The sequence below is a fragment of the Lithobates pipiens genome, unplaced genomic scaffold (genome assembly GCF_037356315.1).
Source record: "Lithobates pipiens isolate NorthernLeopardFrog02 unplaced genomic scaffold, aLitPip1_a1.2 Scaffold_24, whole genome shotgun sequence".
Lineage (NCBI taxonomy): Eukaryota > Metazoa > Chordata > Amphibia > Anura > Ranidae > Lithobates > Lithobates pipiens.
The window spans coordinates 15,780,648-15,795,346 of record NW_027507786.1 but is presented as its reverse complement, the minus strand read 5'-3'; the positions used below and the strand labels follow the sequence as shown (position 1 = coordinate 15,795,346).

Below are 14,699 nucleotides of genomic sequence, written 5' to 3'. Positions count from 1 at the left end.
CATGCAGTCCAAGATGACTTTATGGTTTATCATTATATAACAGAATTACTGAGACATTTTGGATGGACTTGGGTTGGAATAATATCATCTGCAGATGAAAGTGGAGAAAGGGAATCATTTTGGTTAATAAATATTTTATTGAATCATAGGTATTGTGTGGCCTTTAAAATAGCAACTGGTATCAATGTATTAATGCCTGAAAGTCGTAGTTTGGAAAACGCATATAGCACCATTAAGAGATCATCTGTAAAAGTGATCATACTCTGTGGAACATATCATGATACCATGTTTCATTCCTCGCTGAGAAGATTATACAGGGATGTAACATTCATCCTCCCTCCTAATTGGGCCACAAATATTCCTCTTATAGAAAAGTATCCGGAGATTTTGAATTGTAGTTTATCCTTGAACTTTTGGTCTGAAGCTGATAAGAATTTTAAGAATTTTGTTGATGGTTTCCATCCAATGATCCGCCCAAAAGACAAGTTACTTGAAAATCTGTGGATGACAACACTTTTCTGCTTGTCAGGGAACAAAAAAAAAGATACTTTGTATGAAAAATTGTATTGTATTTCTCTTCACAATTGTACAGGTCAGGAACATTTACCGGACTCCGCAGATTATTCTTCTAACATTACTACAGATCCCGTGTATCGTGCGGTGGAACTCGTGGGTAATGCTCTACAAGTTCTGTACTCATCTCAGAATTATTCTTGTCTTAAAGGTCAGGCAGATGATGAAGGAAATTATAGACACAAGGTGAGCAGAAATGTGGCCAAAAATATATTAGACTTTAATACTTCGGTGGAGATGTGTCACCGAGTCGTGATTTGTGACAGGTGACCAACTTGCAGCTTACTGTTTGTAATATTAGCTAAAGCAGATAGCCATCCCAATGGTCAACTAAAGAAGTAAGTATAGCAGTTTAGAGAGGGGGGTTTTGGCGAGAAAGTTTAATGGGTGGGGCACCTTATCCCTAGTTACAAATAGAGAGTGTGGATATAGGGAGACTGGGATTATTGCGGTGCCAATTTAAACATAAAATTATGTCATGAGGTTACCAATATCTCAAAGGGCTAAATATTATGCATAGAGATTTTTTGAAATACAACAAAGCTTTATTGAAAAAACACATTTTTTAGAATAAAATATTCTATGTAATACCAGACGTTTTTACAAAAGATACCACAATACACAGATAAAAATTCAATCCACTCAGTTTAGATTGCTGGTCAAGAGAATCCCGACATGTTTCGCCATAACCATGGCTTCTTCAGGGGAGTTAATTCTTTGACCCGAGGGGGAATAAATAGCAGCTAAGGATAGCAATAAACAATATATAATTATTTACATAAGATTACAAAATAGCACACCGCCCCCTCTGTGGATCGTCTACTGGAAAGCTCTTCATGTTTATTTACACCCCTGAATATTCTTCCACCATATTATGCAGATGCTAACTATGGAATATGGAAGCTGACAGTAAGCTACCAGAGTCTGGAAAGGCATTACATAAACTCGTCTTTAAGGTTTCCTCAAGAGATTTCATCTTTTGCTCCCTCTGTGAGGCAGAATGAGTTCCGAGACTTTCCCCTTGTAACGGTGGTCAATCAATAATGGTCCTTCTCCTTGATGCCACAAATTCTCAGGTTTTTTTTCAGGTCCTTTTGCAGGGAGCCCATACACTTCAAGTTTGTGGCGGCATGAGAAGCAGAGTTCTTGGGGTCACCAAGGTTAACAGTATCTGGAACTAACTCCTTCCAGCCATGTACTTCTCTCTAGGATTCTGGGGATGGAAAACCTTCCTTTAAGGTTTGACATATGTCTGTCTCTCCTTATATGCCTCCAAAACTGCCAGAATCCGCCTCCACTTCCCTCTTGTTTGTTTTTTGGCATCACAAGAATAGTGCTCCTTTTCCTCCCGCTGCTCTGCCTTGAGCGCCCTCTCCATAATGCCACACTGAGCCTGCTCCAGCAGGAACACAACAGAGTTTGTGTTACTGATGCATGCATTGTCATGGCTCACAATCCTTGTGGCCTCCTCAAATGGTGACAGTACAGTGCATGTATACTTTATCAGCAGCCATTAGCGTGGGGAAAAGGTCTCCTGAGCCTGTCCTTGTGCCATACTAATACACAGGTACTCACTGATGGCCCTCTGCTACATGTGCAGCAACTGCAGCATTCCCAAAGTTGAGTTCCACTTAGCGGGCATGTCACAAATTAGGCGGTTTACAGGCAGGTGGAATTGTTGCTGAATTTCAGCCAACCGAACACTGGCCTAGCTTTATATGACTGCCTAAAATAGCTGCAAACTCTTCTGGCCTGCCTTATGCCGCGTACACATGATCAAACAAGCGGGTGGAAAAGTCCGGCAAACTCAAGTCCACCAAACAATCCCCCCGTGTGTAGCCTCCGGCATACTTTTTTGACCCGAAAGTACGGCCGACTTAGAATGCCGTGTTACACTCCAATCTTCCCACCGGACTCGCATTTCGGTGGACAATCCGGCCGTGTGTATGCCAGTCCGCCGTACTTTTGAAATGAACGCACTTTTCCCGCCCGGAGAAAAGTCCGCTCATTTCGAGCGGGTCTCCAGGTAGGCGGGGCCCACGAAGGAGACGTCGCTGGCCCCGCCGCCTGGGATGGACTTAAAGGGGAACCCCAACGCCGAAAAAAATCGGCGTGGGGGTCCCCCCCAAGTCCACAACAGACCCTTGTCCGAGCACACTACCCGGCCGGCCAGGAAAGGAGGGGCGAGCGAGCGCCCCCCTCCTGAGCCGTACCAGGCCGCGTGCCCTCAACATGGGGGGTGCCTTGGGGAAGGGGGGGCGCGGCCCCCCCACCCCAAAGCACCTTGTCCCCATGTTGATGAGGACAAGGGCCTCTTCCCGACAACCCTGACCGTTGGTTGTCGGGGTCTGCGGGCGGGGGCTTATCAGAATCCGGGAGCCCCCTTTAATAAGGGGGCCCCGGATACCGGCCCCCACCCTATGTGAATGAGTATGGGGTACAATGTACCCCTACCCATTCACCTGTAAAATAAAGTAAAAAACACAACACACAAGATAAAATAATTTATTGCACAGCTCCGGGGGTCTTCCGTCTTCGGGGGTCTTCTTGCCGGACTCCTCCGCTATCTTCTTGTAGCTCTTTTACTAGCGGAGGAGCCCGGCATTCTTCTTCATCGCCACGGCCTCTTCTCCCGACTTCGGGGGTCTTGTCCCCCTTTTCGGTTCTTCTGCCGGGCCACCGCGCCTTCTTATAGCTCTTTTACAGGCGGTGGCCCGATCTTCTGTCGCCGCCGCCGTCTTCCGTTCTTCTTCTTCTTCTTCTTCTTCTCCAGGAGATGTTGACTCGACGATCTCTCCGGCCACAATGCCAGGGACGCGTTGCGCTGCCACTTATATAGGGACAAGGGGCTGTGTCACATGAGTTTATGTGACATGGGTTGGTGTCACATGGTGACCCCGCCCCCTTACGATGTCACAGTCTCGAAGGATGCTGGGCCTGTCGCCATGTGACATCAACCCATGTGACCAATCCATGTGACATAAACCCATGTGACACCGCCCCTTGTCCCTATGTAAGTGGCAGCGCAGCGCCTCCCTGGCATTGCGGCCGGAGAGATCGTCGAGTCAACATCTCCTGGAGAAGAAGAAGAAGAAGAGGAAGAACAGAAGGCGGCGGCGACAGAAGACCGGGCCACCGCCTGTAAAAGAGCTATAAGAAGGCGCGGTGGCCCGGCAGAAGAACCGAAGAGGGGGACAAGACCCCCGAAGTCGGAAGAAGAGGCCGCGGCGACGAAGAAGAATGCCGGGCTCCTCCGCTAGTAAAAGAGCTACAAGAAGATAGCGGAGGAGTCCGGCAAGAAGACCCCTGAAGACGGAAGACCCCTGGAGCTGTGCAATAAATTATTTTATCTTGTGTGTTGTGTTTTTTTTGTACTTTATTTTATAGGTGAATGGGTAGGGGTACATTGTACCCCATACTCATTCACATAGGGTGGGGGGCCGGTATCCGGGGCTCCCTTATTAAAGGGGGCTCCCGGATTCCGATAAGCCCCCTGCCAGCAGACCCCGACAACCAACGGCCAGGGTTGTCGGGAAGAGGCCCTTGTCCTCATCAACATGGGGACAAGGTGCTTTGGGGTGGGGGGGCCGTGCGGCCCCTCTTCCCCAAGGCACCCCCCATGTTGAGGGCATGCGGCCTGGTACGGCTCAGGAGGGGGGAGGCGCTCGCTCGCCCCCCCTTTCCTGGCTGGCCGGGTAGCGTGCTCGGACAAGGGTCTGTTGTGGACTTGGGGGGACCCCCACGCCGATTTTTTTCGGCGTTGGGGTTCCCCTTTAAGTCCATACCAGGCGGCAGGGCCAGCGACGTCTCCTTCGCGGGCCACGCCTACCTGGAGACGCGCTCAAAACTAGCGGACTTTCCTCCACGTGTGTGGGTGAGTCCGTTCATTTCAAAAGTAGGGCGGATAGTACGGCGGACTTAGTACGCCATATTAGTCAGCTGAAAAAATGCCATGTGTGGGCAAGTAGCGCGTTCGGAAAGTCCGACGGACAGTCTGGCGGGAAGTCCGCCAGACTAAGTACGTCGGACAGACGGATACGTGTGTACGTGGCTTTAGAAGATATTGCAAACCTGGGTACCTGTTTAAGAAATGCTACACCACAAAATTGAGGATTTGTGCAAGGCATAGGCATGGATGAGGCATGGGTACAGATGAGGCATGTATGAGCACTGATGAGCACTGATTAGCACTGATGGGCACGGATAAGGCATGGATGAGTATGGATGAGGCGCGGATGAGCACTGTGGGCACCCCAATCCAGCCCATTCAGGCTGCTGCAGTCTCCCTCCCCTCATCACATGCTGTATCAATCGGTCTGAGGAGAGCACAGAGATGAACTGGACATGTTTGTTGACAAAGCAATTGCTCCATCATTGAAAGGAGCGATCACGTAGTAAAGGGCCTGTCATTGGACCTTTTCAATAATACTTGATGTGCTGGGTCCCGAGGACACAGCCATCATGGACACTCCCGGCTGTGAGCCCCAGGGGCTGTGTGAGAAGCACAAGTATGGGAGGAAGTCAATAGATGCCTTCCCAGAACTACCCGGCTGTGCCATCATTCAGCTATAGCATGGTCCGCAAATGGATAACAACCAATTAGTCACCAGCTGTCAATGGGCTTCCCCACTGACAGCTGAATAAAGAGAAACATTGCCAGCAATACAAAAGTATAAAAAAAAATGGCATGGGATCCCTCCCCGATCCATACTTGGCCCTTTGGGTCTTGTATGGAGTTTTAGGGGAATACCACACCAAAATGTAAAAAAAAAAAAAAAAAAAAACTGTGTGGTCCGCCCTTATAACCCTTATTCACGCATGCAGCCTGGCAGGCCAGGAAAGGGAGGGCAACGAGTGAGTGTCCCCCCTCCTGAATAAAACCAGGCCAAATGCCTGGGGGGTGCTTTGGGGCGTGAGGGGGACTCTGTCCCTCCAACCCAAAGCACCATGTCCCCGTGTTGATGGGGTCAAGGGTCTCATCCCCACAACCCTGGGGTGGGGTTGTGTGGGTCTGTGGGAAGGGAGTGTATCGAAAGTTGGAAGCAAGAGGGTCCCCAGATCCTGTCCCCCATGGGAATGAGTATGGAGTGCATTGAGCTACATTTTACCCCTACCCATTCACAAAAAAGTGTCAACAATAAATAATAACACAGAGACAGTTTTTGTCAATTTCTTTATTAAAAAATAAAAAAACAGTGTGCCCCGATATAAATTCATCATCGATCACCACACTCGCCACACCACTGGACCCTAAAAAAATGCTCTGCACTTGTTGATGGCTGACCACTGAATTCCTCCTCCACCTTTTGACATGCTGGATTGGTGACAGTACAAGGATTGAAAGGGTTCTTAAGAAAAGGCTGTATGTAGCAGCAGTCACAATAAGTGGACACACTAACTCACTAGTAGCAAACTGAGCCCTGCTCTATCTATTTCCACTTGACTATGGGAAGTAACCTTTTACAGTCTGGGGTGGGACTATGAGCATTGAGCCGTGATTGGAGAAAGTCATGATCACTTTCTCCAATCATGGTTCTGACAGTGCTCTGTGCCCTAATTGCCAAAGTCATGCAATTGACCAGTGGTCAGGTACAAGGCTTCATCCAATTAGGGCCCTGGAATGTACTGTGATGCGTTCAGTGCATTGTGGCGCACTCAGTGGGTGATTATCCTGCCGAGCAACCGCAAAATTGGGTGTTCGCCGAATGCATGAACATGCGATGTTCGGCCCGAACTTTTGCTCAGCCCGAACCATTTGACCCAACACTGGTGATAGGTAGTCAGAAAATGAGATACAAAAATGTTATTGTTTATTACTTCACCTCACACCTCGCTCCCTAACCTTTGTCACCTTTTAGATAAATTTGCTTCGATTACGGGGTTAGAGGTAAATCAGTCTAAATCACGGGCCCTCAACGTGTCTCTGCCACTGGAAATCTTCCAAAACTTAAAAGATAATTATCCCTTCCAATGGTCGTCATCTTCTATTCCATACCTGGGTGTTAAATTAACCAGTGACCCAACCCAATTATATCAGACCAATTATCTTCCCGCACTACGTAATCTTTCATCCCTTATGGCCTCATGGCAACCACTCTGTGTTTCGTGGATGGGGAGGATCGCGGCCGTGAAAATGACGCTGTTGCCTAAACTACTGTATCTTTTTAGGGTACTCCCGGTCGCGGTCCCCCCGTATTTCCATTGCGTTATGCAGAGTCGTATCTTCAAATATATCTGGGGTTCCACAAGACCCAGAGTCTCTAGACAGACTCTGTTTCGCCATAAAACGCAGGGAGGGTTGGGAGTACCCAATCTTCGGTTTTATTTTTATGCAGCACAATTGGCCCAAATGGCCCTTTATCATGCGACAGTTGAGTCACCCTTGTGGGTCAGTCTTGAAGCTGTTGATGTTCATCCCCTACTCATATCCAACCTGCTTTGGTTACCTCCCCAGGCTAGGAAGTCGATTGGTAATCCTGTCACCCGTTTCTCCCTGGGGTTGTGGGATAGGCTGAAGTCTGCCTATAAATTACAATCATCTCATTCTCCCTTACTCTCCTTTCTCGGCCATCCACAGTTTATGCCCGCTTATTCGGATCCTGCCTTGTTCGATGCCTGGTCCCAAAGGGGCTTAACTAGAATATGTGACCTGGTATCGAATAACGCAATCATAAAGTTTCCGGTTCTTCAAGCCAAAACAAAACTCCCCCATAAGGAGTGTTTCCGATACCTCCAAATAATTCATTTTGTCCAAATGCACACGAAGTCATGCGCAGATTTAGGCCGCCTGTCCCCCTTTGAGTCAATTTGTAAAGCGGATCCGCACTCTCCAGGAATCATATCATGCCTCTACTCTTACCTTTCCTCTAGTCTGAGCTCCCCCCTACTGTATGCTAATGCCTGGTCCCATGATCTTTCTCTTAATATCGATCCTGAGGAATGGGGCAGAGTCTGGCATAATACTAAAATCGCTACCCAGAACATAGTTGCGGCTGAGGCCAATTATAAAGTTTTAATGCGCTGGTACTTGGTGCCAGCTAGGATTTCTAAATTTGTGCCAGGCTACTCCCCAAATTGTTTCTGGGGGTGTGATGCGGTTGGCACACATCTCCATATTTGGTGGGCTTGTCCAGTAGTGGCAGAATTTTGGAAATATATTTTTAACATCTTATCCAGACTCTTCCAATGTTCTCTATCGCCAGATCCAGCGATTGCCCTTTTGAATCTCATACCTAGCAGGTTTACCCGACATCGGGCGCGGCTCTTTTTGCAGATTGTCACGGCTGCCAAACAGACCATTGCAAAAGCATGGAAATCCACAACCCTTAGCATCACTGAAGTTAAAAACCGGGTTACCCAGGCCATGATTCATAGTAAAATTGAAGCAATTATTTTAGATAGACTCCCGCACCATTGTAAGATCTGGCAACCATGGGTAGACCACTTTTTACCCCCAAATTTTGACCCCCAGCTTTTAGTACTGTAACCCGTATAGTAATCTCTGATCCCTTACCGTGACCCGTGGGGGCCTCGGGCTGTCCGCCGCTCTTTGTCTGTCCTTTTCTGTCCTGTTTCTCCCCTGTGCTCTCTTGAATTTTTTCTATATCTCTCCTGTACTTACCCCTGTTCTCTTTTCTGTTCTTCTCTTTTTCTATGGCTGGTTGACCTTACCAGTCTTTTTGTGTTTTCTTTTATGATTACACTGTGGTAGGGTATTTCTATATGGTAAGATTCCTGCTCCCCAGTTTTGGGGGTGATTAACCCTACTTGGGGACCTCCTGCTAGTGGGATCCCCATTAAGGTTTACCCTGGATCCAATGTGACTATTTCTAGCCAAAACGTTCGGATGGGGTTCTAATGGATCCTAGGTGTTTATATTCGGTGATTATGACTCAATTGTTAACCTTGTACTGTAAGTGTTGCCTGCATCTTGATGTTATAGTACCTCTTTACTATGCGACCTTCTGTACTTGTGTACTGTTATCCTCCCTTTTTTTTTTATGTTAATAAAATATTTGAAAAGAGATACAAAAATGTGGCAAAAAATTACATTTTCAAAAGACTCATTATTCCTCTTAAAATACCTTTGTGTTTGATTTCCAAAATTGGGTCATTTCCACTGTCCTGGTGCTCCAGATCCTCCAAAAATGTGATAGGTAGTCAGAAAATTAGATGCATAATTTACTTATAATTTATGGTTCTTGAAAGCCTAATGGAGCTCCTTGGATTTTGGTCCCTTGATATGGCTAGACTGTGAAAAATGATCCCCATACTCAAGAGGAATAGCAGAATGTGTTTTGGAGTGTAAGTTTAAGTATATCTTTGCAGCTATAACAGCTTTGACTCTTCTGGGAAGTCTGTCCACCTGGACTAGGAGTGTGTCTATGGGAATATTTGACCATACTTCCAGAAGCGCAGGCACTGATGTTGAAGGAGAAGGTCTGGCTTGCAGTCTCCACTCAAATTCACCCAAAAGTTGTTCTATCAGGTGGAGGTCAGGACTTTGTGCAAGCCAGTCAAGTTCCTCTACCCCAAACTCACTCATCCATGTCTTTATGGACCTTGCTTTGTACACTGGTGCGCAGTCATGTTAGAACAGGAAGGGGCCATCCCCTAACTTTTCTCACAAATTGGGAGCATGAAATTGTCCAAAATGTCTTGGTATGCTGATACCTTAAGAGTTCCCTTCACTGTAATTAAGGGGCCAAGCTCAACCCCTGAAAAGTGACCCTGCACCATAATCCTCCCTCCACCAATTGATTTGAACCAGCGCACAAACCAAGGTCCATAAAGATATGGATGAGCGAGTTTAGGGTGAAGAAACTTGACTGGCCTGCAGAGTCCTGACCTCAACCTCACTCTAGTTGTGTGAAGAATATGATAAACATTTCACATGGTTACAGTGTAGCATGACCGCTCAATTGTCATTCAAAGTGTGACAACGCTAAGAGCTGAAAATTGGCCTGGGCAGGAAGAGGGTGAAAGTGCCCAGTAGGCAAGGGGTTAAGTGGCATCATAAGAAAACTCTGTCTTAAAACAGAAGGATGTGAACAGTGTCTGGTACTGTGTCTACCTGACTTGTGGGGGTCCTTAATAGCTTCTAGAGGGCATGACAATATTTCACTTGTTTTCAACTTCTATTATCTTCGTTTACATCTGAGTGTTGCAATCTGCTGCACTCTATTTGCAACCACTTCTTGTCTGCATTCACTCCATGAGGATGTATGGCATTTTCTAGAGTGGGTTTCCTGATGGTGACAACAATGGACCATGCTTGCTTATAATGTATTGAATTGGTCACTTGTAGTCAATGGTGGAATCTCATGTGACAAGGCGGCAATGTAGCAGCACAACTGAATTATTTACATGGAAGCTACACATCAAAAATATATATATGTATTTCAAAATTAAATGAACAGTAAATGTATTTTAGTAATTGGGTTTACAGCTTACCACTCGCTTACCGGCACTTAAACCCCCCTCCTGCCCAGACCAATTTTCAGCTTTCAGCGCTGATGCATTTTGAATGAAAATTGAGCGGTCATACAATGCTCTACCCAAATAAAAATGTTATAATTTTTTTTCACACAAATAGAAATTTCTTTTGGTGGTATTTAATCACAGCTGGTGTTTTTATTTCTTGCTAAACAAACAAAAGATGGGTGGCACTGATGGGCACTGATAGGTGTTACTGATAGTGGGTGCTGGTAGGTGATACTGATTGGCACTGGTAGGTGACACTGATGGGCAGCACTGTGGATGAGGCACTGATTGGTGACACTGATAGGTGGCACTGTGGGCACTTGCAAGTGGCACAGTTGTGCACTGGTAGGTGGCACAGCTGGGCACAGATGAGCTGGCGGCAGCTCTCTTTGATCAGGAGCGATGTCTCTCTGATAGCCGACGGTGATCGGCTTTTTTGTTTTGTCCTCATGCTATTAGCGTGAGGAGAAAAAATAGCTGATTACCCACTCTGTTTACATCACATGATCAGCTGTCATTGGCTGACAGCTGATCACCTGGTAAGGGGTCGGGATCACCCTCTTACTCTGATCTGTGATCAGCCGAGTCTCATAGACTCGCTGATCACAGAGCTCACCGCAGGGGGTGTGCAGGCCGGTCGAGCATGGGAGGATGTCTATTGACGCCCTCCCGGCAAAGTAGGTCCACGCTGTAGCAGTCATTCAGCTATATCGCGGATCTGAATAAGTTAAATGTAGTAATTCAGTAACCGTGATATATAATATATTATGGAATGTTTTTACTCTGCAGTTGAACTTGTGCTTAAAAATGATATCAAATAAAAATGTCGGTACAAAGAAAGGAAATGAAGATCTTTCTATACAGTTCATCGTTCAAAACCATGTTTTTGTTAATGGGAGTTTGTTTACAAGATCTGTCGGGAATATCCTTAGTGATGGGATTGATTATTGGAAACTTGCAATTAATTCTACTTTAATTAAATGGAAAAATAAGAAAAATCTGGTAAAGCTATATGAGATTCTTTAAGGTTTTACAGAAAAAAAGTCTTAAAAATGTGTGTCATTCATATCATAACTATCAACTATCATAACTATTACCTCCCAGCAAGGACTCTTCTTTTCCCAAGCTATAGCAAGAATTATGTAAGAGTCTTTTCTCCAGCGTTTCTCTCTAAGGCCCCATACACACTATTCGATTTTCTGTAAAATTTTGTCAGATTTACCAAAATCATTTACTATGAAACCAAACCTTAATGCCACGTACACACGATTGGATTTTCCGCCAGCAAAAGTCCGATGTGAGCTTTTAGTCAGAAATTTAGACCGTGTGTATGCTCCATCAGACTTTTGTTGGTGGAATTCCCGCCGGCAAAAGATTGAGAGCAAGTTCTCAATTTTTCGGTCTGGAAAAGTTCCGATCATCTGTACCAATTCCGATGCGCAAGATTCCCACGCATGCTCGGAAAAAATTTGACGCATGCTCTGAAGGATTGAACTTCATTTTCTCAGCTCATCATAGTGTTGTACATCACCGTGTTCTTGGCGGTCGAAAGTTCAGAGGACTTTTGTGTTACGGTGTGTATGCAAGCCAAGCTTGAGTGGAATTCCATCTGAAAAACTAGCAATCAGTCACTCAACTATTAAGATTTTTAGTGTATTTAGTTGGGTTTACAGAAGTGGAAGTCATTTTTCTTAAGTAATAGTGTACCAATGCTCCATCTTGAACCCCTCCCCCTATTACATCTGTATGAAGTATTTGTGGATCTAAAAAAAATCATTAGAAATCTTACTGTGAAAATGTATTATGCCATGATGGGTGCAAATAACTCTAGGGAAGCAAAAACACTGGCAGGAAGTGAAATAGGCTATAATGAGATGTTGGCTTTGGATATTTTGAGCATGCGTTAAAAATGTTTACGAGCATGCATTGGAATTTTGCACGTCAGAATTTGTACAGACGATAGGAATTTCGATCCAAACTTTTTCCGACCAAAAAATAGAGAACCTGCTCTCAATCGTTTGCTGGTGGGAATTCGGCCAGCAAAAGTCCGATGGAGCATACACGTGGTCGCATTTTACAACCATGAGCTCTCTTAGGACTTTTGCTGGCCGAATTTCCGATCGTGTGTACGGGGCATAACAGATGACGGCCATTTCTAAAGCCTCCTTCCATCCCCACTGATTGAAAGGCAATTTCATTCTCACTTTCTAGAGAGCCGTTTACTCTGAGATCATCCAGGTTTGTAAGGAAGCCAGAAATGATTTTAGATCTAATTTGTCATGTAAGGAGAGGTAAGTTATTTGGGGTCTGATTTATAATGCCAATGTGTAGTTGTTTATGGTGCACAAAGCTATGCCAGGAGAGATATGTGGTGGCAATAAGTACATCTGCACTGCACCTTGCCATAGCTTGTGTTTGGGTTCCAATAATAACATCACAGGTACTTTCTGATGGGCGTCCAGAAGTTCTGTCTTAAGAAATAAAACGTAAAGACAGTCTCACCTTATAAAAACACAAATAATATTATGTTGTCATCTCCTTACTGAACAAATAATTTCATGAATCAAGTTCATTCAGGCATGAAATATGTAACATTTTGAAAAATGATTAGCTGAAGTCAAGTATGTAAGACAAAAAGTTGGCTTTTAAAATCTAGTTACTGATGTAAGCATAACTTGATGTTCAAAAAAAAAAAAAAATCATACACATTCATTTGGTCATTTACTAATCAGAAAAAAAAAAGGTTTTAGAATTTGTGTTAATAAGATTAAAATAAAAATAAAAAGCGTTGTTGAAGTACACAGTCAACAGATGGTTTCCAAGTTGAAGAATCTCAGCACAATAATTGCTCTCCATAGGAGAAGAGATTTCATCTGATAACGTAGGATAGAGATGAGATTACATCTCTTGTAAAGTGTCAATTATACATTTGAAAACTTGTTTTTCTAAAACCAATATAAAATATATACTGTATAACATACAACATGTTGCTTTCTGTTAGGTTCCAAAATCTCAGTGCTCAATAAGTTGTCTCCCAGGATACCGGAAAGTTCCCGGCTTCGCTGTGTCTCCGTGTTGTCATAGCTGTGTCCTGTGTTCATATGGAGAAATATCAAATATTACAGGTAATGGCCATGAAATATTACTGTGGGTATGCTCTTATTGTATGTATTGTCTCTAAAGAACGCTAAAAAGGTAACCTACAAATAAACAACTTAGCTGATTTGATATGTTGACACACATTAATATTTGATTATATTAATATATATAAACCAAACAAGATATCCTGTAAGTGATCACAGTGTTCATTGATTTTATTTCATTTTCCAGATAGTGGAAACTGCATGAAATGCCCCGACCATGAATGGCCAAATGAGAACAAAACTCGCTGTAATCCCAAGGAAGTAGAATTTCTTTCCTTCACTGATGACACGCTCTCACTAGTATTTATAGTCTTCTCACTGTTGTGTTTTGGGAAGACTCTTCTAGTACTCGTCATTTTTATTTTCCACCAGGACACACCAGTTGTGAAAGCCAATAACAAGAGCCTCAGCTTTGTCCTCCTGGTCTCCATCATGTTGGGTTTCCTCTGTGTGTTCCTCTTCCTGGGTCGTCCTGTGGATGTAACCTGCTTGTTACGCCAAATTTCTTTTGGAATTCTCTTTACAATAGCCGTATCTTCTGTATTGGCCAAGACTATTAAGGTTTGCATTGCCTTCAAAGCCACCAAACCCAACAGCATGTGGAGGAAATGGATTGGAGTAAAACTGCCCACCTGTATAGTCTTAGCTTGTTCTTCTGTTCAGGTTATAATCTGTGTTAGTTGGTTGTCCATCTCTCCTCCCTTCCCGGAATTGGGCACACACTCCTACCAGGAGAAGATCATCATTCAGTGTAATGAAGGGTCAGTTATCGGGTTCTACTCTGTCCTGGGTTATATGGGGATCCTGGCTGCTGTCAGTTTTATTATAGCTTTTTTTGCCAGGACATTACCGGACAGTTTTAATGAAGCCAAATACATCACCTTCAGCATGCTGGTGTTCTGCAGTGTCTGGATTGCCATGATCCCGGCCTATCTGAGCACCAAAGGGAAATACACGGTGGCTGTGGAGATATTCGCCATACTGATTTCCAATAATGGTCTCTTATACTGTATATTTCTTACAAAATGCTTTATAATTCTCTGTAGGCCGGAACTGAATACAAAAGGCTATCTGCACAGTAAAGGAAATATATAAAAAACTCTTTTATTTTAAGGCATGACAAAATGTGGAAAGTTATGCAAATGATACATCAGTTTTTGATTTGGCAAAATTGAAAAAAGTAATATAACATTTTAAATCCTACTTATAGTGTAAGAGAACATTATTCAAAAGCAAAAAAAAAATCAAATATACAGCATGTCAACTAAATTTAAATACTTAATAAAGAATCCAATCATCCAGATATGCATGCTTCCAAATCATTAAAAACCACAAAAACAAAGAAACAAACACACAGCCATAAAACCAGACATTTGTACTGGTACCATAAAACCTAAAGTGTGAACTCCACACAGATATGAAAGACACAAATTATTGCATCTCTGTAATCAATAATACATCATTAAATGTATTTTTTCAAATGCTAGAAGTGTAAGTATC

The 14,699-nt window shown here is 44.1% G+C and overlaps 1 protein-coding gene across 1 annotated transcript in view; it reads left to right on the top strand.

Annotated features, from left to right (window-relative positions):
- LOC143929572 (vomeronasal type-2 receptor 26-like) overlaps positions 1-14,307 on the top strand; it is a 35,905-nt gene extending 21,598 nt beyond the window's left edge. Inside the window, exons 4-6 of the mRNA XM_077453451.1 lie at positions 593-759; positions 13,058-13,181; positions 13,387-14,307. Of these exons, the coding sequence (XP_077309577.1) occupies positions 593-759; positions 13,058-13,181; positions 13,387-14,294 (1,199 nt within the window). The 3' untranslated portion in view covers positions 14,295-14,307. The remainder of the gene's footprint in view (positions 1-592; positions 760-13,057; positions 13,182-13,386) is intronic.
- Positions 14,308-14,699: the final 392 nt, after the last annotated feature.